At 43.1% G+C, this 25,656-nt stretch overlaps 1 protein-coding gene across 2 annotated transcripts in view; it reads left to right on the plus strand.

The window, feature by feature from the left end:
* The window catches only part of LOC144770383 (uncharacterized), a 720,823-nt gene that overhangs the window by 281,408 nt on the left and 413,759 nt on the right, over window positions 1-25,656 (plus strand). For both annotated transcript variants that reach the window (XM_078654860.1, XM_078654861.1), the window contains exon 2: window positions 12,852-12,956. In XM_078654860.1, the coding sequence (XP_078510986.1) occupies window positions 12,852-12,956 (105 nt within the window). The remainder of the gene's footprint in view (window positions 1-12,851; window positions 12,957-25,656) is intronic.

Consider the following 25,656-nt stretch of genomic DNA (forward strand, 5'->3'; position numbering starts at 1 on the left):
CCGAATGCTTTCACTACCACTGCACTGACTGAGCCCAACCCAGGGCCGCTCGCTTTATTGCCCACCCAAGGCTGCCTTGCAGGCTCTGAAGCCTTTCTAACTAGAAAAGTGTTCGAAAAAACATTACACATTGGAAGGCCTGCGATAGGCTCTGCATTCAAATGATTTACTCAAATTTAGTTTACCACAACCACAGCGTGGAAAGCGACATTATCTGGCCATCATACGTAAGCACTAAATGTGGCTCTTGCGTCTATTTATGTTTTTTACTTCTGGTGCATCTGGCATTTTCACTCGACTCTCTGAATATCCTCAAAGCTACTTTGAAAGCAATGTACATGCTCTCGTTCATTGTGTCTGGTGGAAAAACACCTACAATTGGCAGAAGATAACCGTATTACAAAGTACTTTAGTGGTGCAGATAAACCAGAGCGAATCTAGTTGCATCATTTGGGATGCGTCCAGCAAAGGGAATTGTGTAACTACTATTTGGCCAAAAGTAGTTTTCCTCCAGAGGAAAACATAGGGAAAGTTGATTTCACATTAAGCAATTTAAAAGAAATTACAGGTCCTGATTTTCAAACGTGAAAAGACAGAGCGGAGTTCAGGGCAAAATCAGTTTGCTGCACTTTATCGCACACTATTAGCAGACAGAGCAAAATCAATTCGCCCTATTGGTGTTCCATTGACTGAGATGTAGTGACTAAAATCTGTATTACAACTAGGCCCAGGTGAAATCTAGTTCATGCCGGTGTAATAATTAGTCTAATTGTGGGGAGTTAGATGTTACCCTTCTTAGCTTAAATTCCACTGTGAAGCCACATTGTATATTTATGCTACCATTCACTGTAAAATTATAGTGACAGAGCACGAGGGCGATGCAATCAACCAGAATGTGAGCAGCCGTGTTTTTTGATGTAATTATGTATTGTCCGATTTGTTTTGAGCAAAAAGTATACTTTTGTCAAATTGATGTGAGGACGCACTTTACCCTAAAATACAACACTAAATAATAGATTTGTATTTTGTGTAATTATGTGTAATTTTCCTACATTTCATGCAATTATGCTAAAGCAACTTTTTATGGTGTATAGGTGTAGCAGTAGTTAAGAAAATCATTCTGTCATTTGTGCCCTGATGCAAAAATCTTTCTGTAGAACTGGCCAGAGGAAGTTCTGTTTCCAAAACTCCTTATTTCCCAAGCAACACCATTGTGTAAAATGGATTTGTCTTGTTTGTCACCAACACAAGGGAGCTGTACTATGTCCCTCTTACCATTGTCACCATTACTTTTTTCTTCGGCTATGGAGCCACTGGCTTGCCGCCTCAGGACGATGCTATGGGGGTGGGGTATCCAGATTGAGGATGCCACCCACGTGGTGTCCCTCTATGTGGATGATGCATTGATATACCTACGAAGCTTAAGTTACTCTTTTCCCATCATGCTGGCAGTTCTGGCGTAATTTGGTGAGAACACCGGGCTTCATGTAAGCCGCACCAAGTCCAAATTTGTTCCTTTGGGCATACTAGCAGGGAGGCCAAAACATGATCTGCCATCTCTTGATCTCCCCAGGGAACTGAGGATAGCCAGGTATCTGGCAATCCGAGTTGCACACGGGGTCAGGACTTCGAGGAGGCAGACATGGGTAAAATATGTTAATACTTTCCAGGTGATTATACGTCTTCCAGGGAACCCTGTTTGATATATGTGGACAGATCTTTACAGACCTGGATACATTGATTGTGGAACTATTGTGGGACAGCAGGAGGAAAAAAGTCAGCCTGGCGAGATTGAAATGTACCTGGCATACCTGCAATGCTTAGGGTATTATTATCTGGCCGTGCAGCTCCAACACATGGTTCACTTAATGGCATGTTAACCATTTTATGAGCAAAAAATAAATTGTGGTTGTTACTGACATTTGCAGTTATCATTTCTGTTAAAATGTTAAAGGTGTTTTCCACGAGCAATTTTTTATCTTTGGTGCACAAACACAGTGTACATCCGTGCAATCTTCATTTGTAGTACATGCCAGTATTACTTTACTAGTACAGAGAACTTGTTTATTTCCAGAAAGACAAGAATGCATGAAGCAGTTTATACAGGTGGAAAAGTGTAGGTATCAACCAGTAGGAGATTTGTAGATTCTGGTACATTGAAACTTTGCCTGCAGTCTCCGCTTTCCCCACTTGACCCAACTGCGTGGTCTTGATCAAACTCCCTTTATCTTTCTGTGCCTTGTGTTTTTTTTCCTTAAGTGACAATGCCCTGCTAACATGGTTAGTCATTCAAGATATTTAGAAAGCCACATATTACCATGAAACTCCCTGGGCAACAAAGACTGCCAGAAACACCTGGTTTGTGTTCGTGTCTAGAGATGATCAGAAGTTTTGCCGAATTTATAGCAGGATCTTCCGATAATTTCTTAAGGCTTAAAATGCTCTAAAGTAGCAAAATTGCTGGTAAGAGTAGTTGCCAGGGGTGGTAGTCCCCCTTTGTTTTTGCGCTTTAAAGCTCCCAGTATATAGTGCTTGTATATACTAAGAAAACTAAAGCAAATTATCTGATGAAAAGCAAAGTAGGTTCCTTTAGAGAGCGTGGCAGGCTGGAGCCAAGTTAAGGATGTGAGGTTTAGTTCATAGGAAAGAAAACAGAGCAGCCCTCCCCCCACACAACTTACGTACTCCAAGATGCTTCAATGTAAAGCACATGCAATTAATGGCAGCGAATTTTTAAGGGGTATTCTTGAAATATGCATAAACTCAAGGGTGATTCCCATGTGTTTATCTAGCATAATCAACCCCGACATCACTGCCTGAAAATTTGCACATCGCAGTAATGTCAGGCGTATCTATGATTTGATTTCTTATATGAGACGAAAGCATTAATACTGGGCTAGGAAAATGAATGGATGCCAAATGACCACCATCAATTTCTATGCCAGGGGGAGTGAGTTGCTGGCTACTCTACTTTCTATTACCTTCTGTGTGTTTCTTTTTCGCGCTCCCTGCTTAGATACAATTCTCTGGAACCGAGTTTGCAGTTGCTTGCTTCGCCGATGGGAAGACGTCAGGGAAATTACATTGAACAAATTCACCTAACACACCTGAAGTCAGTCATTTACACCTGAAAAGGTCAAGACTGGAGACAATGTCCATAGTGACTTGGGGTGAAGTGATCGCCCTAATCACGTCCCAAAGAACTTAGGGAAGTTAGGACTGTGGCTCTTCTTTGTACTGCACTTGCTTGTGAGGGAATCTGGTTCTATGAATACCTGCACCTGTGTGTGAGAGACGCTTTCTCAGCAGACGCCTGATTTGTATCTGCTGTAAGCGTTATGGCAGGCACCTTTTACTGTTATTTCCAGTATTATAAACAGTCTGATAACTGGAATCATGCCATCCGGGCCCGGTTCTGTGTGTGGGAAGCTTGCATCGCAGATCTGTATCGTGGAAACAAATATTTAGTGTGTGTGTGCGTACGTGTGTGTGAGGAAAGCTTACGAATGCACCTGCTTTTTGTATTAGGGCAGCTTGCGCTACTGGTCCCTTAGCTGTTCCTGCTCTGTGTGTGTGTGTGTGTGTGTCTGTGTGTGAGGAGCTTGAAGTGCCAGCTTCTCGCCTTCTGTGTGTGCTACAGGGAGCTTGCACTGTGGATGAGTTTATATGACCTACTCTTGCTATGAGGAAAGTGGCAATGGTATACACAGTGTATACAGTGGTGTACATAATATGATATCTTGAAGCAGGTCTTTTTTGTGGCTGATTCACCTAAGGACAAGAATCTGTGTCCTGTATCTATGTTGAGAGAAACATGTTTGCGTAGCCAGTCAGTGTGCTAGGGATGCTTACACCCTGGATGCCTGTAGTATGCCTGCTTTACGTTTGAGGGAAGCCCGAAGTACGGATGCCTCTGTGAATTGTACACCTTCTTAGGTATTTTGTGAAAGTGTTTTATTTTTTTAATGCGCATGCTACCTATATTGAGTCTTTTTGAAGCTGCCTACATATTTCATTACAACTCGAACATGGCGGTAGTAGATAGTGAGACTTTTTCTTTTGGACCTGGGACATTAGGTGGTTACTGGGCACTATATGTGGTGGGCACTGCTAAGGACAGCAGGACGGCACTGTTCAGGACGGCATTTGTTTTAGCACTTTGTGAAAGCTGATAATCTAAATCATTGCAACTGACATGCCTTTATTTAATTGGCTCAAGCTGTGCATGGTGCGAGCGTAAGCCACACTGTTAAAACATGGTATTTCAAGCTGGTATTTGTTTAAAGTCTTATAGTCTGAATTCAGCACCTGAGCATAATAGGACGGAATGTATGAAGCTCTGTGGTTATACTGAATAAGCAGCTACCTATGTTATGCCATCTATTAACGTAATAACTGCACTTTCACAATTGCTTTATTAACCTTCCTGCTTTCTCAAATTTGCTTGAAAATGCACAATTTCTCTTCTTTTTTTCAAAATTTTCTTGGGGGGGGGGGGGTAATCCCCCCAAACGCCCCTTCTGGGGTTCGGGCTCGCTCGCTGCGCTCGTTCGCTACGGTGCTGTATGCAAATCACTTTCCGCCCCACCACTTTAAAATGTCACCCACCGCCCCTGGGTGGTACTCCCACAGCAGTTGCCTGGGGACATCCTGATCATCAACCCTGAGGATTATAGTGGGAATCACACAGTTGACATGTCCCCTTAACCTGGTTCACAGCAAACATCACACAGAAATTGAGGTCAGAAGAGCGCTAGGCAACCATAAGTCTCTGATGAAGCAGTTGCTGCACCCATATTGCACTTTGACTATTACCCATCCATCCAGGACCTCTCTGGCAGTATGACCTCCATGAACACATGGAAGACATCATTGTTGTCAACCTCTGAATACTAAAAAGTCCATGCTTTTCTACACTGACATGTAGACTGAGGTTAGAGGCATCCTGAAGGAGAAAATTCTGTGTGCACTTGTCAGGGTAAATACATCAGGAATAGGCACAGTGTCACTCCATGAAGAGTCCCACGTCACCAAATTTAGCAAAAGATCCTTTGAGACATCCACATAGCTTTTTGAGAGTCACAAGAAGACCTTGTCTCCGTCAGGCTTCTGTGAAAGGGAGAGCCATGCTTCGTCCACCATCACCTTCTCTTCAGCGCAAAGTTCTCTCAGATATTTCCTCCCTGATTGCGGAAGTGATCAGCCCATGCAACATAACTTTCTCTCACACCTGGTGAACGATCCACCCAAAACTATAGTCTGTTGCTGCAATATGTGGGTGTTTTGTGACTGAAGTGGGGTACGTTTATGCAGCAAGAGTGTGGATCTAATATGGATCGGGTGTGGTAGAATAAAGCTGGCAGAACATTGGGATGTTGCAGTAATGGTGAGGGTATGACGGATCTGCCATTGTGCTGTGGTGTTGAGGTTGATAGAGCTGCCTGGCACAGCAGTGTTGGGTTGGGGTCAACTGGATGGGGTAAGGAATATGCATTCAGAGGTGGGTCTGTTGAGATTAAGGTAGTGTTTGGTTGGAGCTGCCCAGACATGCAGGATTGTATTTTCAAAGGACCATTATTTTGGACTATGTTTTATTGAAAACAAAGGCATATTATCGGCATTTGATAAGCTCAAATATAATTAAAGATGATTGTTAGACCTGTCCTACTTAGGATGGTCTTGCCTGCTTACCTCCACTTTTTGATTATTTCTTTTTATTGGCCTTAGAACTCTGAGCACTTAACCACTGCTGACCTGCGCTAAAGTGCTTGTGCTTCTCACCTTAACATGGTGACACTGGTATATATATGATCGGCATATTTAGTTTACTGATAAGTCCCTTGTAAAGTCGTATACAATACACCCAGGGCATGTTATCTAAATGCTACTAGTGGCCTTGCAGCACTACTTGTGCCAACCACACAAGAACCCTTTCAAACCTGTCTCAGTCCTGCTATTGCAAGGCCTGTGTGTGCAGTTTACTGCCACTTTTACTTGGCATCTAAAACCACTTTCCAAGCCTTAAACTACCACTTTATTACACATATGTCACCCCTAAGGTAGGGCCTAGGTAGCCCTAAGGGCAGGGTGATGTGCAATTAAAAGGTAGGAGATGCCCCATTATGTTTTACATGTCCTGGGTGTGACAAACAGCTACATTCATTTTTCACTACTGTGAGTCCTACTCCTCTCATAAACTAGCATTGAAAGTTTCCTTAAACCACTTTTAAGCTGTAATTCCTGATTAGGAAGGAGTAGCTGAATCATGTTCCATATGCTTGGAATGATGATGATAATTCCCCTTTAATGGTAACGTTGTATTTATCATTACTGTTGTAGAAATGCTACTTTTAGAAAGTGGACATTTCTCTGCTCTTACCACTCTGTGTGCCTTGCAGCCTGTCTACAATACACTTCTGGGATGGGTGACAGCTACATTTTGTGGGTTCCTTCTACACAGCCACAAACACAGGAAGGGTGGGTGTGACAGAGAACCCATTTACATTCTGATACCTCTTCCTGGGCAGGGAGAGCTGACACTTACACCTGAATAGGTAGTGTCCTGTGTCCCACACAAAGGGCGGATTAATCCCCACAGATAGCCTTGCACACAGGGTTGGAATGAAAGGGGTCCTGTGCACTTCAAGGGCCTGCTTTAAACTTACCCCCACTTCAAAGGCATTTTGGCTATAAGTCCCGACCTAAGTTCGGTAAGCTACTGACACCTTAGGTGATGACAGAGACCACGCTAGCTGTGGAACAAAAGGTTTCCGGTACGCTGATTCAGCTGTGACTTACCCCTTCTCTGCCAAACTGGAGGGGTTTTAGATATCCCCATGTATATCGTGCTGTAACAATTTGATTGTGTGATTGGGGAACCTTTTGCTAATGTTACATACATTTTTCCCCAACCACAACTAGATTAAGTTTAATTTTTTAGTCCTCAAGAATGGTCACTTGACACTTGAGGCAAGAAGCAGGTTGATCTACACACACACTATTTTATGAGCTATATAGGACCATTAATGCTATATTCAGCCACCCATTACTTTTTAATCATAACAAGAGAAATCACCCATATAAATTAAATTGGGTATCTTTTAGGTATATTTAAATTACTAAATCATATTACACAAATCCACACCTAGAGCACCTCCACCCTACACCTCACATCGGCAACTCTTCCTCCAAAGACCCCTGGCAAAGAGTCCCCTTGAGGGGTCCCTTGGGTATTGCATCACTGGCCCAACAAGGCGCTGCCCGATGATATAGCTTAACACTTACATGGGTGAATGAGTGCTCTTGCTTCTGAGCAATCAGGTCACCTGATCTGTTGTCTCAGTTTCCCTTACCTAGATCCTCCTGTCCTTCCCTCCCCCCAGGAACTGCATACCTTTTGTTTTACTTAGTATCCAATGGAGCCTTTATGCTGGCCCTTAAAGTGTTCTTAGTCCCCATCTATGTTTAGTGAAGACTGTTGTGCAATAAGGAATGACACTTTGCCTGATTGCTGCTCTGAAGGAACTGCTCTCTGCTTTGCTGGGCTGCCCTGCTGCCTTAGATCTCTGTCCTGCTGAGGACAAGGACTGGACCCAACTCACTTAAACCCAGAGTGACACCAAGGGCTTGCCGGCTTGTCCCCTTTTCTGAAGTCTCAGGCCCATCAAAGACTTCCTTCACTTCTGGTACTCTACAATCTATGAGTCCTGCCCTGCCAAGTGGTGTCAACACATTCGTGGGCCCTTGAACTGTGATTTCTCCTTCTCCGAACCCTCAAAACCGACGCAGGGACATCTTTGCGCTGTTCAGAACCGATGCATTGCCCTTGGACGCAGAAGCAAAGTGATGACATCGCCTCGACAGACTGCGTGGATCAACGCAGATGGACAGCTTGACTCGACATTGATGCAGTGCCTGCATCATAAAGGGGTTTGACGCCAAAGCCTTCCTCGACTGCGCCGATCAATGCAAATGCTTTGCCTCCATTGGATCTTCCTGAGTTCTGTGGCTGGCCTGCCCTCCATCGTAGACACAATGAACTTTGGATTTCCCCCGGTCTCGCTCAATCTCAAGTAACCCTTTGACACTATTGACTTCTAAGCTCTATTTTTAGTTTATTCTATAAAAAAATCATAACTCTGGTTCTACTTACTGGATGTTTGTCATTATGGTTTTGTTTCATTCACAAAATTATACTTTATTGTTCTAAACCTCTGTGGAGTATTTCTATGGTGCTTTCATTGTGTTACTATGTGTGTGTGTGTGTGTGTTACACAAGTACATTGCATATTGCTTCTTTAGATATGCCTGACTGCTCAGTGGCAAGCTACAGGATTGTGAGCACAGGTTATACTTTAGTGTGTATCTAGCTTACCCTCAATAGGATTGTGGTCCCTACTTGGACAGAGTGCCTACCTCTGCCAACTAGAGACCCAATTTCTAACTGTGCTTATGTGTCAGTTAACAACGGCATCGGTATTCTATCAGTATGCAGAATGTCACCTTCTGCTTACTCATGACTTGTGCTTTCTACTCCTTCTCAACTGACATTAATACACTGTAGGAAAGTAGGATCTGCTTTTAAGGTTACCCCCACTTTTGCTTGATGTAAGGCTGTTACTGACTAGTCTGACTGGGATCCTGCTAATTAAGACCCCAGTCTCTGTGCTTTCTTCCCTAAATTGGTTTTGTGAGTACTTAGGTACATCCCAGATTGGACACTGGTGTAACCTTATTAGTCCGAGGTACCCAGGGCAAAGTACACCAGGGGTCCCCCATGGGCTGAAGTATTATGCCACCCATGGAAGACCACTCAATTTGTAACAACAGGCCTGCCATTGCAGCCTGTGTAAGTTGGTGCTAACACCACTTATGAAAGATATAGGTTTACTTATATCTAAAGTCACCGCACTTAAAACCTATAAGTCACCCCTATGGCAGGCCTTACAATCCTGAAGGCAGGGTGCTCGGTTCTAAGTGTGAGGGTGCCCCTGCATGAGAAGGACACCCCTACAGCCTACGAAGTCCATTCTCCTGCGTTGTAAGTGAGACAGCCATATAAGATATAGGGGGGAAACACGTCATTATGCAATGGCTAACTCGAAACTGACTGAAACGAATCCTATCATGTTTGGTATCGAACATGCATGAATCATACTCCCACACCGTCCACGGTGTGGGAGTATGATTCCATGCACTGTAAAGCTCATTTAGGAGTCCCTCAGTGCTCCCGGTACCAGTCTTCCAGACCCAGACAGCATGCTTGGGCTACTGCTGGCCAGAGATAGTTTCTGCCTTCCTGCTGCTGAGCCAAGCTTGGGGAGGGAAAGGCAGAACAATAGGTATCCTGTCACAGGGAGGTGTGACCACCTCCCAGACAGTGTTTAGTGTATTAGGGCAGGGTGGGGGCGGTTGCCAATGCCACATAGTCTGCGTGCTGGGCCCACTTGGTGCCCTCAATGCATAGTCCAGTTCAAACCGCTCAGGGAGCCGTTGGATCCCACTCTGGTGTGAAACTGGACAAAGGACAGGAGAGTATCCATCCCCTTGTCCAGCTCCTCCTCAGGGAGGGACCCCTAAATCATCTCAACCCTTTCCTTAGGGTATTTAAGGGCTTACCTGTTGGTGGGCCCTAGATTTCTCTTGGGACAAGATTAATTTCAGACACCACTTCTTCTTCAACTGTCTGGGCACTCTGGACTTCACTCTAGGCATAAAGGCTGCTGCTGCTTGTGATCTCAACGCCCTGCTTGTCTGCTGCAACGTTCATGCCTGTGCACGATACAGGAACCTTCCAACTCCTGTGGGCATCCAAGACACCTAAAGGAATCTCCCTTGAAGTGAAGGAGTCACTAACCCTGCATCTGCAGGCACCGCAACTAAGCTGACTGGTCTGCATCTTGGGTGAGCTGCTCGATGTCCTCTTGCGACTCCAGTGCCTCCGGCTTGTGGGTTCTCTTGAGGGAAATCTTCGAATTCTTTTGGCTCCCCTGATTGCTTGGGGCCTGCCCTCACTCCCCTGCTTGTAGTGTATCACCTGGACCTTGCTATTACCGACATTGTACGTTCTTCAACTTCCACATTGATTGCAGTTGAAAAGGCTTGTTGGTGCTCCCACAGGACACCGACCCCTCAACTCTTGACATCTGACGTGGGACAGCTCGTGTACAGCTCCTGGTCTTCCACAGCATCGTCTGGTCCACAAAGCTGCAGTTTCAAGGTCAACATCAGCTCTCCTGCAACACTCGACATCGGTGGGCATTTGTCTTCCGTGCCTCCTTGTCACTCCTGAGTGGCATAGACTCTGTTCCCTCTGCTTACAGGTTCTTCACACCTTGAATCCACTTTTGGGTTCCACCGGACACTTTCACCTTCTCCAGCAGGGGCATCTTTCTGAACTCCTCCACTGAGTTTGACTGCGGTTTCCGAAGCCACTTCACACCTATGCACCTGGCTTCCCTGGTGCAGGTATCCTGGTTTCTAAGGTATCCACATGTGGGGTGGCTCTCCAACCTTCTGTCTTCAATGGGATTTCTTCAGAGTCCACTGGGATGGGTTCTTCTTCTTTAAAATTGCAACTGCGGCTTACCCTTTGACTTGCATTGATCCCACGGTCGTATTCAAACTCTGCACATGGCCTGCATGGGGATCCTGGTCACTCCTGGTAACTTACCTCGGGTTGTTCCTTGGGTCCCCAGCATTTTTACATCTTCTGGGTATAGTCTTGACTTGAGTCCTGGTTTAGCATACCACTATTTTAGTATATGGTTTGGTCTCCCCCTGGTGCCCACTTTGTATTACGTGTTACTTATCTGTTTCTAATGAAAAGTATTCTGTGCATTGTGTATCTCCGGCTAGGAGATATCTGTATGTGTTAGTGAGTGTCTTATAATAAATGCATATTTTTATAAATGCACAGTGTGGTTCTTTTTCACATAATATATGCCTCTAAGATGATGTTCTGGTAAAACAAGCTGTTTTACACTCCTTCTAGACTAAGCCTGAAGGCTGGTCTCCACAGCTACCACTTAGAGAGCTTTCAAAGGTTGTCTAAGACCACTAAAATCACTATAAGGGTGGTCTGGATTGGTGCAAGGGGCCAACTTTCATAAGTGCACACCATATACCAAGCCGGCTTCTCACATATACCTAAAACAATATTGTGTAACAGGCAACAAATGTTTGTTATTCTATACACCTTGGGCTCATTTACACTTATTTGGCGTAGGGCAGCGCTGCAAGTCTTTTTGCTGCGCTTCCCCATGCCAAACTGAAAGGGCAGGAATGCACTATATTTATGAGATATGGAGTATTCCTCTCTTTTCAGGCAGGGCCGGCACACAATTTGGTGCCTAGCACTAGCGCAGGCACTCTTGCACCATGGTGCGAGGGTGTCTACATTGTTGGCAGGATTTTTTTTGTGAAAGAAGGGACATCTTCCTGCACAAAAACAATCCTTCCTCTTTCTATGTGTGCTGCAGAATTTAGCAAACATGGAAAGGGGAAAAAACTAGGAGACATAAAGATATTTCTCCTCTTTACGCCTGCCTTGGAGAGGCATACAGTTTTGTTGCATTCCCAGGTTTCCAGATCCTTGTTTGCCTGAGAATGCGTCAAAACCCATGGGTGTTGCATGGTAACACCCATCACAATGACCCTCAGTACATTCTTTGTGTAGAGAGCAGTGGGATGAGGAAGGAATGGTTGATTCCAGCCCATTTCGGAATCAGTTGTAGCATAACATTTTGCACCTCTTCCACTGATTGTAAGCCAGTCTCTTTTGCTCAGCTACTGTCAGCAGTGTGCTTATGATCTGGGTCTCTATTTTTGGAAAGGTAAACTGTAGTAACCCATACCCCACTCCCACTGGAACGTGTCTTGTACTGAAAGAAATGCTACCAACAGCTGGGTACATGTTGTTGTGGGTGTTAGTGAAGACAGCCTTTATAGGTCTGTGTAGTTAACTGTGTTCACCTGGGTTGTGTACAATATGATATTCAGGTGTTACGTTATGTTATGTTATGTTGGATTGTGTTGCGTTATATTAAGTTACTTTGATATATTGTGCACCTACTCATCCCCAAGTAGGTATCCTGCCGCAGATAGGGACTTAACGGACAAACTTGCAATTCCAAGGATCCCTCCTTGAAAGAAGAAAAACTTGAGGTTATATGAAGATTACAAGTAAGAGTGTTCCAGCCGTGGGCTGCGAAATGGATAAGGCGATTATTGGCCACAGCAAGATTCACAGATCTTGGAGCTCTGGTCGGTCCGTGGAAGTAAAATCATTAATTGTTGTGGTCATCGTTACTTTGTTATTGGTGTTAAATATATTTTTATTCAAGTTGGTATTCCAACACTTAATTATGTCAATAGCTTAGTTTGGTGTTTTCATCTTTAAAGCTGTGAGATTTGTTGACTTGCTGGTTTTAGCATATGGTTTAGACTGAAGGTGGGTTTCAAGGGTAATGAAACAGGTGCTAGCCTTGCAGCGTGAAATTACAGGAACCGGAATACTCTGCTCAAGGTCAGGGTCACATGAGGATCATTGAGTGCTATTTGCTGGTCGGTTGAGATCCATGTATGGGTCTGTTGTGGGGTGTGGTATGAACTGTTGGGGCTGAACAAGGGTTTGATAGGAACTATAAAAAGGTCCTATGGGAGCTGTCAAGTCTCTTAGGTCCTATATAAGTGTTTGTTGTGGAGCATGTGAGGTATAGTTTAGGGCTATGGTGGAAGCTGCCTGAGAGTCTAATGGAGGCCTTGTGAGGCTCTGTTGCTTGCAGCTATGCTGAATGATCTTCCACACAATTACAACTTTTATATTATTCTATTTCTACCTTTATATACAGGCCTTATAAATTGTGGGACAGCCACCTTCAGGCGGAACACATCTTGGTGTTTTAATCCAAAGGCCAGACCATACATGAAGATGTCTCGGTGGTGTATTGCCTTGGGTGAGTACACTCGTGAAATCCTTGCCTTATATATTGAATGAATGAGCAGGGAACTTTGTGGAACCACAGGTGCCAGGAGACAGGGCTTCCAAACATGCTGAATACCCTGGAGGGGGTGAGAGTGGGTGTGTGAAGGAGATCACGGGACAGAAACTGGAGTTACTCAACTCTGATGGACCATGGCCAAGTATTGTCTAATTCTAGAAACACCACATAGCTCGTAGCGGAAACTTGCTGGAGAAAGGCAAGGTTGTGGTTTCTCAAATGCAATGTGTCTCCCTTCTGGTATGTCAAAAGGTTTGTTTTAATTGTCAACAAAATATTAATATAATGTTTTTGAGCTGTCAGCTTGCGTAATTGGCCATGAGATTTTGTAAGCCTCACACTAGTTAAGGCATGCTTCTTATATCTTACCGCTTTTATTCTAATATATGTGGTAAAGGACCCTCTATTGTATATTACAAGGATATATACGTGCCCCTCTAAAAGGAACCAGGCCAAATGTTCAGTTTCTTTATAAGGTTGTGGGACCCTTTGTGACAAATTATTTTAGCGTGCAAGAGAGAGTGTTTTAATCGTTATAAATAACACATGCACACAGTATTTCTCTTCTTCCAAAAGTTTCAATCCCTGCTCTCTGGCTCCTACATATGAAAGTGTAGGTACATTTCTGCCATGTCGAATATATGAAGAATGCACTATGCAAAATAAAACGCACCCGTTTCCATTCAGTAAACTTGATGCAAAAACATAATATAGTTGGTCAATTTACAACACTTTCAAAAACAGCTGTAATTCAGAATGTGGTAACATGTAGACAGATTCCTGTTTTGGTGTAATGAACTATAGACTTGTAAGAAATAAACACACTGCCATCAATATCGTCATCTTTGTAATGACTCTTCAGTTCAGGGAAACACACCATGAACTGAAAAGCTGTTTCTGGTTTTCATTGATTAGCCAGCGGTTGTAATTTTGCTCATTACCTTCCTTTTACTCCTTCTGCTAGCTCTGGCGGCAGGCATTGTGGCATCACAACTGAATTGTGATATGTTACAGTTGAGTAACAGCTATACTATTTCTTACTGCAGGTGGTTAATAGTGTCATAATTATACTTTCATGCTAACAATAGACACAGGTTTTTTACATTGATTGCAGGCATCATATTGCTTTTAACAATAGTTGAGTTTAAAGATACCAATCACCAAGTCTTTGTCAGACTCCTAATCAGCCTTCATCAGACTAATTTCTGACGTAAGAAAATACAATGGGAGGAGTTATTTTCAGTAATGTGGCAAAATTATTCAGTCTCCCGAATTAAATTATTGCATGTGTTCAGATGAAAGCCCTGTTCCAAATTTAATATAAGTAAGTTGGGCACAATGATTAACTTTCTTTCACAACCATCTTGGCCGCACTAAATACAGACAGTGAGCTCTTCAACATTATTAAACAACAAACTATTCTTCCCTCCCCACACGAAACAACAGCCACAAATTAACGCTGTGAAGAAATTGCTAACTTCCTCACTGATAAATTTGCAAAAAAGTGAGCAATCCCTCATCCAAGTCACAAATCTGACATCCCTACCAACCTTCCACACTGAATCACAAACCACCACGGAAGCTCCCCCTCAACACTTAACTAATGACCTAATTGAACAAGAAAAACTAAAGTCAACTATGATCTCGTTTAACTGAAAAACAATGCTAATTGGTTTGACTTCAAACCTATGACACAAAGTGAAGTCTTCAATATAATTGCAAATTTGAAGCTCACATTACACACTACTGATCCCCTCCCATCCACAATATTACAGAACCTCAACCATATCATCTCCCTGTTCTGTACAACAATCATCAATGCATCTCTCTCCTCAAGCTGCGTGCCTGACTCCCTCCAACTAGGCCAAATCACACCCATACTCAAAAAGCCCAGGGGCGGACCCCAAGACCTCAGTAACCTAAGACCTTTCATCTACCTTATGTTCCTAGCCAAAACAATGAAGAAGTCCTACTACAACTCGACCAACACATATACAAATTCGACCTCCATGAAACCTTCCAGTCAGGATTCAGGAAAGGCTGTAGCACAGAAACTGTAATGCTCAATATCTCGGGATGACAGATCCTTAGAGGAAGGTGTAGCCTGCCTCCTAATGCTCTTCGACTTGTGTGCGGCGTTTGATACAGTAGCTCACCCAGCATCACACAAGACACTCAAGAACCGCACTAGTATCAATATCACAGTCATGAGATGGTTCCCATCTTATCTGCAACATCACTCACAACAAATAAAAAGCAACAAGTGTCTCTCAGAACCTACACTAGTTCCACATGGTGTACCTCAAGGTTCAATTCTCTCCCCATCCCTTTTCAATCTCTTGATGGAACCTCTAACTGTTATTCTGAACCAAGCAAGGGTAAAAAATCACTATTGCATGGATTCCGCTCAGAAACAGAACTATGCTTGGGACCATAGAATGTCAGCATGTAGGGACTGAACACCATACCCCATCAGCATCTATGGGCCCGAATCCGACTAGCTCATAGTGCCTCACTTGCCTTCCTAACTATTCCAGAGAGACAAGTGATTTGGAACTCCAGAACACAACACATACAACTCTCTCAGGATCGTGGTAGCAGGTCATCGCCTTTAGCTCTCTCACTTGTACACAACAAATAGAAAAGAGACACACGGAAAGTTTATAATGTTTATTTAAACTATCGCGCTCTAATGTGCATAGCTATTAGATCGTATACAATAAAGAGTCCTGTCATATTATCTGACAGATTTGCCTAAACCCACCCTCACTATGAAAGCTAAATGATTATATATTATAGATTGCGGACCCCGTACCTTAGCAGTCATAGGTAGTTGTTCTATATCCCAGCTGACGCAGCTTTCTTGTCTCAGGATGTTTGCGCTGTCTGCCAGTCTCCGCTCTGTGTGTGTTTAGAACGACATGTCCAGGGTTATATGACAAAACATTTGTTGTAAAAAACGGCAGCTGGGTGTCTCTATTATGTCTAGGTGCTAGTATCTGGCCTCAGAGAATATCAAAATGCAGTGTTGTTTGACCTTGCCTAGGCTGTGCAGACTAAATCCCAGGAAAAGGATAATACTGTGTGCTAACTAAATGTGAAAATACAATGTGGCACAAAAACAAGTGTGTGCTTTAATAATGTATGCAAGGCAGAAGCAGCCTACAACATGTATTGTTAGGCTAACATAGGGAAAACAACAGTGTCCATGTTGGAAACACACAACATCACCTATATGCTGATGATATCTATCTCTACTACAAAATGTAATTACCCAGTGACATCCTACATATTGTGCACTAATCAAGATACAAACTTGGCTCAACACCAACCACTTTAAGTTGAACCTCAGCAAAACTGAACTACTACTTTTCTCCCCCCAAAACAAACCCCTACCAATCCTCGAATGTTTCAAGAATATGAATGCTTGGGGCATCACCCTGGACAAAAACATGTAAATGAAGGAGCACATCGACATTTCAGCCGAAGGAGCACTTTACACTCAAAAACATCTCAAGAAAATCCAACTGGTCATTTTCCCTGATGATTTTAAGACAATGGTGCAATCTTTAGTCCTCTTGAAAGTTGACTATGGCAACACCATCTTCACAGGAACTCCGAAAAATCACATTGCCCCCTAAAACAGTTCTCTATGTGTCTGTATGGCTTCTAATAGGTATTGAACAGTCTTAGCACATCTCACTGGCCCTCGAGCTCCTTAATTGGCTTCCCATCAAAAGAAGATGTATCTACAAGTCTGCTTGCATCACCCACAAGGCCCTTCATACACATAACTGCAAATATCTAGAAACCAGACTTTCGAAAGCAAGAAGAGCCACGACCCTGAGAAGCTTCAACGTACTTCTTCTCACACCTCCTAAACTGTAATAGTCAATCAATCAATCAATCAGAGTACTTGTAAAGCGCTCTATTTACACGTGAGGGTCCCAGACGCTGAGGGGAGGGGATGCTGCTACTGCTCGAAGAGCCAGGTCTTGAGGAGTCTTCTGAAGGCGAGCACGTCCTGGGTCTGCCGTATGTGGGTGGGGAGGGTGTTCCAGGTCTTGGCGGCGAGGTAGGAGAAGGATCTGCCACCGGAGGTCATTTGTTGGATGCGGGGGACCGCGGCGATGGTGAGGCTGGCGGAGCGGAGCTGGCGGGTGGGGGTGTGGAAGCTGAGTCTGCTGTTCAGGTAGGCTGGTCTGGCGTTGTGGAGTGCTTTGTGTGCGGGGATGAGGAGCTTGAAGGTGATCCTCTTGTTGACGGGAGCCAGTATAGGTCTCTCAGGTGGGGGGTGATGTGGCTGCGGCAGGGCACATTGACGATCAGTCGGGCGGAGGCGGTTTGGATGCGTTGTAGTCGTCATAGGTGTTTGGCTGGGATTCCTGCGTAGAGTGCGTTGCCGTAGTCCAGTCTGCTGCTGACGAGGGCCTGTGTCACCGTTCTTCTCGTTTCGGTCAGGATCCACTGGTAGATCCTGCGGAGCATGCGGAGGGTGTTGTAGCAGGAGGAGAAGACGGCGTTGACCCGCTTAGACATGGAGAGGGAGGAGTCAAGGATGAATCCTAGATTGCGTGCATGGTCGGTGGGTGTTGGTGCTGTTCCCAGTGTGGTTGGCCACCAGGAGTCGTCCCAGGCTGAGGGGGTGGGTCTGAGGATGAGGACCTCCGTCTTGTCCGAGTTCAGCCTCAGACGGCTGCTCCTCATCCAGTCGGCGACAGCCTTCATTCCCTCGTGGAGGTTGGTTTTGGCGGTGTGTGGGTCCTTAGTGAGCGAGAGGATGAGCTGGGTGTCGTCGGCGTAGGAAGTAATCTTCCCAGACATGCTCATTCTCAGAAAATGCACATAGGATCTGGAACTCTCTACCTAAAGATTTCCACAGCAATCCCTCCTTTACTGCTTGAAACGGGACCTTAAATACCTACTGCTCAAAAACTAATTCAACACGCACACAAACCGAGCTATGTGCCCAAAGCTCACACCCAAACCGACTAGACCCATTGTGGCGGTCAATTGATTGTTTAAGCTGTTACTCTGTCATTTACTTCATTAACTTATGCTGTTCTGATGTGCACCTGATGTAACTACTTTGACTGCCTTATGCTTTACTTTGTCTGTATATATGTATGTACTTCAATCAAACAATCTCACATTATATGTAAAGCACTCTGATACCTTCGGGTCTAGCTAGCGCTATGTAAAACCTAAAAATAATAATAATACTTTATCTTCCCTTTGATCTGCACTGGAAGCAACAACAATCCAGCTACAACTGGTCATTGAAATGCACTAGGGGTGATGTAAACCAACTTTAACCCGTGGGTGAAAAAAGGGATCTACTAAAACTCTGAGAGGAGACTGAGCTCAAAGCATCACCGCCATTAAAACATCAATATTCTGGGTCATCCACAGGCTGGGAGGGCGATCTCATTCAGGTTTACTGGTATTATTGTGATGTGTACTTCATCTGAAGGAGTAGTTTTTCTTTTATCCAGAATAGAATTGTATCTTTCCCTTTTGTCACCTTTTAGTGTGTTTATCTTTCTGTTTCTGCTTATTTTAAAATGGCAATTAAATGTGTATTAAAAATGCCTCAATAAAATTAACGCATGTGCCATGAAAAAAATTAACACCTATAAATCAGAATTCCTCAACATGAATATACACTTGAAAACAAATTAACCATCTCCCTTCCAGATATCAATATTACCCATAAAGTGGTTATTACCGCTACATCTCTAGACTTCACCCTTGACACCTCCCTGGAACTATGCTCACAGGACAAATCTATGGCTTGATCAAGTGTATTGCAATTTGGACTACAGTGGGAATTTAAACCCTTCATCTCCAGCACCTCGCTCAAAATGGAAAAATCATACATTTATCATGGCAGCTCTCTCACAAAAGGCTTGGCTAGCTGGACTGTTAACGGAGAGGCGAAAAGGATGAGTAAAGGATTTTAAAGAAGTAAACAATTGTTTGGACATGTTTTCAGCTGCTCGATTGATCTCGGATAAGGTTTCAATTTAGTTGTACTTAGTTTTTTTTATAAAGCCCGGACTCTGTTTTAAAGACAATCTTCGTAGTTTCAGGATCTTCAGGTTCATTCAGCCTGTCTGGTCCAAAACTTTATTTCTCTCTGGGAACCAGGAGAATAAATGTTCGGTAGGTTATCCCGGTGAGTGGTGGCCTTCCTACAAGAAACATTCTGAGTGGTTAGATCAAGTCTAAATGCATCACGATAATCCTTGTTCCAAGCTAAATAAGTGGGACAGGTGCTGAAAGAGTGGACACTGAGGCATACGGATACAAGCCATAAGCTGCACCATGTAATGATCTGGCACCCTCCCAGCAGCAGACCACTGCAGGCAGCACGGTCACAGACCACCCAGCAGGAACGTCACAGGCCCCCACAGCAGGCACACGGGGATGTGATATCGTGGGCTCTAGGCCCACATGCTGTTGAAGGAGATATAAATCGACACCGGAAACATAGTTGCTGGTAATGGCCTGTGTACGTGCACTCAGGCTCCTTTATTAGCTGGGTACCTCATTGGAAACACCTGTGTTGGATGGGTGTAGGTAAGTGTATGGGCCAGCCCTCGAGGGAGTGGCTAGCAAAGCATTCAACTGTGTCCAATAGGACACAACAAACACATAGACAAATTCATCCTCCATGACACCTTCCAGTTAGGATTCAGGAAAGGCTGTAACACAGAAACTGCAATGCTCAATATCTCTGATGACAGATCCTTAGAAGAAGGTGAAGCCTGCCTCCTAATCCTATTTGACTTGTCTGCAGCTTTTGATGCAGTAGCTCACCCAGCATTACACAAGACACTCAAGAACCGCACTAGTATCAATGTCACAGTCCTGAGATGGTTCCCATTTTATCTGCAACATCGCTCACAGCAAATAAAAATCAACAAGTGTCTGTCAGAATCTGCACTAGTTCCACATGGTGTACCTCAAGGTTCAATTCTCTCCCCATACCTTTTCAATCTCTTGATGGGACACCTCACTATTATTCTGAACCAAGCACGGGTAAAATATCACTCGTGCACGGATTCCGTTCAGAAAGAGAACTATGCTTGGGACCATAGAATGTCAGCATGTAGGGACTGACACCATACCCCATCAGCATCTATGGGCCCGAATCTGACAAGCTCTTAGTGCCTCACTTGCCTTCCTAACTATTCCAGAGAGACAAATGATTTGGCACTCCAGAACTCAACACTCTCGACCCTCTCAGGATCGTGGTAGCAGGTCATCGCCTTTAGATCTCTCACTTGTACACAACAAATAGAAAAGAGACACAAGGAAAGTTTATAATGTTTATTTAAACTATAGTGCTCTAATGTGCATAGCTATTAGATCATATACAATAAAGAGTCCTGTCATATTATCTGACAGATTTGCCTAAACCCACCCTCACTATGAAAGCTAAATGATTATTTATAGATCGCGGACCCCTTACCTTAGCAGTCATATGTAGTCGTTCTATATCCCAGCTGACGCAGTTTTCTTGTCTCAGGACGTTTGCGCTGTCTGCCAGTCTCCGCTCTGTGTGCGTTTAGAACAACATGTCCAGAGTTATATGACAAAACATTTGTTTTCAAAAACAGCAGCTGGGTGTCTCTTTTATGTCTAGGTGCTAGGATCTGGCCACAGAGAATATCAATAGTCAGTGTTGTTTGACCTTGCCTAGGCTGTGCAGACTAAATCCCAGGAAAAGGACAAAAATGTGTGCTAATTATAGATGAAAATACAATGTGGCACAAAAACAAGTGTGTGCTTTAATAATGGGTGCACAGCAGTTACGGGCTACAACATGTATTGTTTGGCTAGCATAGGAAGAACAACAATGTCCATGTAGGAAACACACAACATCACCTATATGCTGATGACATCTATCTCTACTACAAAATGTATTCACCCAGTGACATCCTACATATTGTGCACTAATCAAGATACAAACTTGGCTCAACACCAACCACTTTAAGTTGAACCCCAGCAAAACTGAACTACTACTTTTCTCCCCCCAAAACAAACCCCTACCAATCCTCGAATGTTTCAAGAATATCAATGCTTGGGGCATCACCCTGGACAAAAACATGTAAATGAAGGAGCACATCGACAACTCAGCCGAAGGAGCACTTTACACTCAAAAACATCTCAAGAAAATCCAACTGGTCATTTTCCCTGATGATTTTAAGACAATGGTGCAATCTTTAGTCCTCTTGAAAGTTGACTATGGCAACACCATCTTCACAGGAACTCCGAAAAATCACATTGCCCCCTAAAACAGTTCTCTATGTGTCTGTATGGCTCCTAATAGGTATTGAACAGTCTTAGCACATCTCACTGGCCCTCGAGCACCTTAATTGGCTTCCCATCAAAAGAAGATGTATCTACAAGTCTGCTTGCATCACCCACAAGGCCCTTCATACACATAACTACAAATATCTAGAAATCAGACTTTCGAAAGCAAGAAGAGCCAGGACCATGAGAAACTTCAACTCACTTCTTCTTACATCTCCTAAACTGTAAACGTAATCCTCCCAGACATGCTCATTCTCAGAAAATGGCCATAGGATCGGGAACTCTGTACCTAAAGGTTTACGCCGCAATCCCTCCTTTACTGCTTCAAACGGGACCTTAAATCCCTACTGCTCAAAAACTACTTCAACACGCACATAAACCGAGCTATGTTCCCAGAGCTCACAACCCAAACCGACTAGACCCATTGTGGCGGTCATTTACTTCATTAACTTCGGCTGTTCTGATTGAAGGGATAAAATCTTTTCTAACGGGTCACACTTACCAATAACCCATATACCATTAGGGACAATCAATAATTTAGTCGGCAATGGAGAAGGTTCAATCGTTTACTCATCAAATACAGACCCTGACAGGGGAGCCCCGGTCTGCACAACCTCCAAGGTGCGCAGAGGAGACTGATTACATGTTCAAAGTACAAAGCATATATACGTTTCACACATTGAGGATGACACCCTACAAGGAAAAACACAGTTTGTCAGCAGGCCAAGAGGAATACCCATATAATGCACAATTGATTGTTAGTATCCTAGGCCTCAGCTATTCCGGGGGCATGTCAGCCGGGTACCTCCTAGTCTATCCAGAGCCGGGGAGGACAAGAACGGGCTCTGTGAGAATGTGCGCAGCCCACAAGGAAGGCAGGTGCGACCTTGAGTTTCCCTTGATCTAACAGTTAGCAGACACCGAACAGGGTTTGGCTGACGACATGGTTTCGAGTAAAAGACATTGTCACGTGATTTCAAAGAAACAGCATTTGCACACAGAGAAACAAACACTTTATTCTAACTAATCGATTATATGATTACACGATTATATTGGACACATTAGGCCAATAATGTGTGTTTATCGAAAATTCGATCCCTACAGATGGCCCTTTTGGCCTAATATGGCCAATACACATACTTTTATTCTACAAAAAAACCCTCATCTATTTGCATGAGGTCAGACACTTCCTTTTGAATCATCTGTTTTTCTATCTTGATTTGTCGAGAAAATTGCAATGCAGATGTGATCCTGGTGGCACAAAGCGAGCAGCAGGCAGGGCCACTTTGGAGACACAAGCAACACGTAAATATTACTCCAAAGGCCCCTGCCAGCACCATAAATATCTTCCAACCCCAGGTAGCTAAAAGTCCCCAAAACCAACTGCTAAGGGAGCAGGTGCCATTATCCACGTGAGCCTCACTAGCTAATCGATGTAGTTTCTGTATAGCCAGGTGAATAGTAGGGGCTGAATCTGGAATAAACACGCAGCAAGAGCTGCCAATCACACGACAGGCTCCTCCCCTATCTGCCAGGATGACGTCAAGAACCATCCGGTTCTGGAGTGACATAAGCCTCGTCGCAGCAAGCTCTACTGTGATAATAGTTAAGATTCCAGTAGTGGTCTGGACCACATTCTCAACTATCCTGGACAAACGTCTTATACTGCGACTATTAAATATGGGCCCCCAGAAGGGAGTAAGTCCTTTCGCAAAATCTTCGAATTGTTGTAAGGAAGTATCTGTTTGGTCAGTGCTATCAAGATCATAGCTCCTAATATTCCGGCTCACTACTACCTCCTTTGATGTCAATTGATGAGTTCTGTGATAGTCGGGAGGGGCAATATATACAGGGGGATAGAGAAACGAAAGGTAACAACTTCCTGCCCATCCCCGGGGAAGCCACATGTAGGCATTCTCACCACAAACAAAATAAACATCTGGTGGGGTAATCATAGGTGGGGTACTGTATACTTGTAGAGTGTAGGTGTAATTACATCTACTCCTGCCTACCTTAACATGGCCTCTGCCCTGTATGCAGAAAGGGGAGGTAGTATTAATGATGGGGATTGGTAAGGCCTTGTCATTTGTGACATTTCTGTCCTTGAAATGCTGAAAATACATCGTATCATTGAAAAGTTCAAAATCCTGCATTTCCTCCATTAGCCACGTAACATTCTTATAATCAGTATATAGATTCATACAGGCATTAGGGTCCAAGGAACCCTCTCCTTCATTTCCAGCTGCATAAAATCCCTGATGTTTCTCTATGTATTTCAAAATAGCTTCATAATCTTTTTCAGTATACATTTTCGGTTCAGCTACATAATGCGAATACATCAAGGATAACAATTGGAACCATGCTTCACAACTGGCTAAATAGGACATCGGTAGGGAAATAAACAGTTCGTGTTGGTGCATGACTGAAGTGAGTAGTCCGCATACCCAACAGTTCGTCTTATTTGTAGTAGAATGGGTCTGATGCAACATTTCTATAAAAGCATTTTTCATATAAGTCTCCCTATGTCTAGCCTTATGAGGGGTAAAGAGTAAAAGAGATGTTCTTCCGGGGCAACAGTGGTGCCTAATAACTTCTGTACTGGATGCTGAAATTCTAGATATACAAATACACTCATCATAATAATTGTAATAATAATGATAAAAACGAATCTATGACATAATATCGACAGACAGAATATCTACATACAAAAATATCGACACAAAAATATCGAAATCAAAAATATCGGAGTCCTATCTTCATAAAGGTAAGTACAACAATATCGAAAAATTAATATCGTAGTACAAAAATATCGAAAATAAAAATATTGTTTTTTTAAATATATTAATAATAATGTAAAAATACTTTTAAAATACATATAAATTTACAAATATTAAATAAAAACATTAAAACATAATAAAAAAAATTAAACTAATACATATACATTTAAAATAAATTAAAAACTCTACATATAAATTAACGCAAAAACTATTAAAACGCATGTATTTACAACGCATACCATTACAACGTAAGTATTCGTAAGTATATATTACTTTTTTTATTTAAAAAAATTGAAAATGATATAATTTAATTTAATATAATTTAATGTAATTTAATTTTTTTAATTTCATTTAATTGATTTAATTTAAATTTAATTTTATTTTATTTTTACCCTGTACCGCTGTACCCCAAAAACCCAAAACTGACCCTGAACCCTAAAAATACCCCTGTACCCCAAAAACCCAAAACTGACCCTGAACCCTAAAAATACCCCTTTACCCAAAAACCCAAAACTGACCCTGAACCCTAAAAATACCCTTTTACCCAAAAACCCCAAACTGACCCTGAACCCTAAAAATACCCCTTTACCCAAAAACCCAAAAACTGACCCTGAACCCTAAATATTTACCTTTACCCAAAAACTGAAAACTGACCCTGAACCCTAAAAATACCCATTTACCCAAAAACCCAAAACTGACCCTCAACCCTAAAAATACCCCTTTTCCCAAAAACTGAAAACTGACCCTGAACCCTAAAAATACCAAAAACCCAAAACTGACCCTGAACCCTAAAAATACCCCTTTACCCAAAAACTGAAAACTGACCCTGAACACTAAAAATACCCCTTTACCCAAAAACCCAAAACTGACCCTGAACCCTAAAAATTTACCTTTACCCAAAAACTGAAAACTAACCCTGAACCCTAAAAATACCCATTTACCCAAAAACCCAAAACTGACCCTCAACCCTAAAAATACCCCTTTTCCCAAAAACTGAAAACTGACCCTGAACCCTAAAAATACCAAAAACCCAAAACTGACCCTGAACCCTAAAAATACCCCTTTACCCAAAAACTGAAAACTGACCCTGAACCCTAAAAATACCCCTTTTCCCAAAAACTGAAAACTGACCCTGAACCCTAAAAATACCAAAAACCCAAAACTGACCCTGAACCCTAAAATTACCCCTTTACCCAAAAACTGAAAACTGACCCTGAACACTAAAAATACCCCTTTACCCAAAAACCCCAAACTGACCCTGAACCCTAAAAATTTACCTTTACCCAAAAACTGAAAACTGACCCGGAACCCTAAAAATACCCATTTACCCAAAAACCCAAAACTGACCCTGAACCCTAAAAATACCCCTTTTCCCAAAAACTGAAAACTGACCCTGAACCCTAAAAATACCCCTTTACCCAAAAACTGAAAACTGACCCTGAACACTAAAAATACCCCTTTACCCAAAAACTGAAAACTGACCCTGAACACTAAAAATACCCTTTTACCCAAAAACTGAAAACTGACCCTGAACCCTAACAAAAAATTAAATATAT

Source organism: Lissotriton helveticus, chromosome 7 (assembly GCF_964261635.1).
Source record: "Lissotriton helveticus chromosome 7, aLisHel1.1, whole genome shotgun sequence".
NCBI lineage: Eukaryota > Metazoa > Chordata > Amphibia > Caudata > Salamandridae > Lissotriton > Lissotriton helveticus.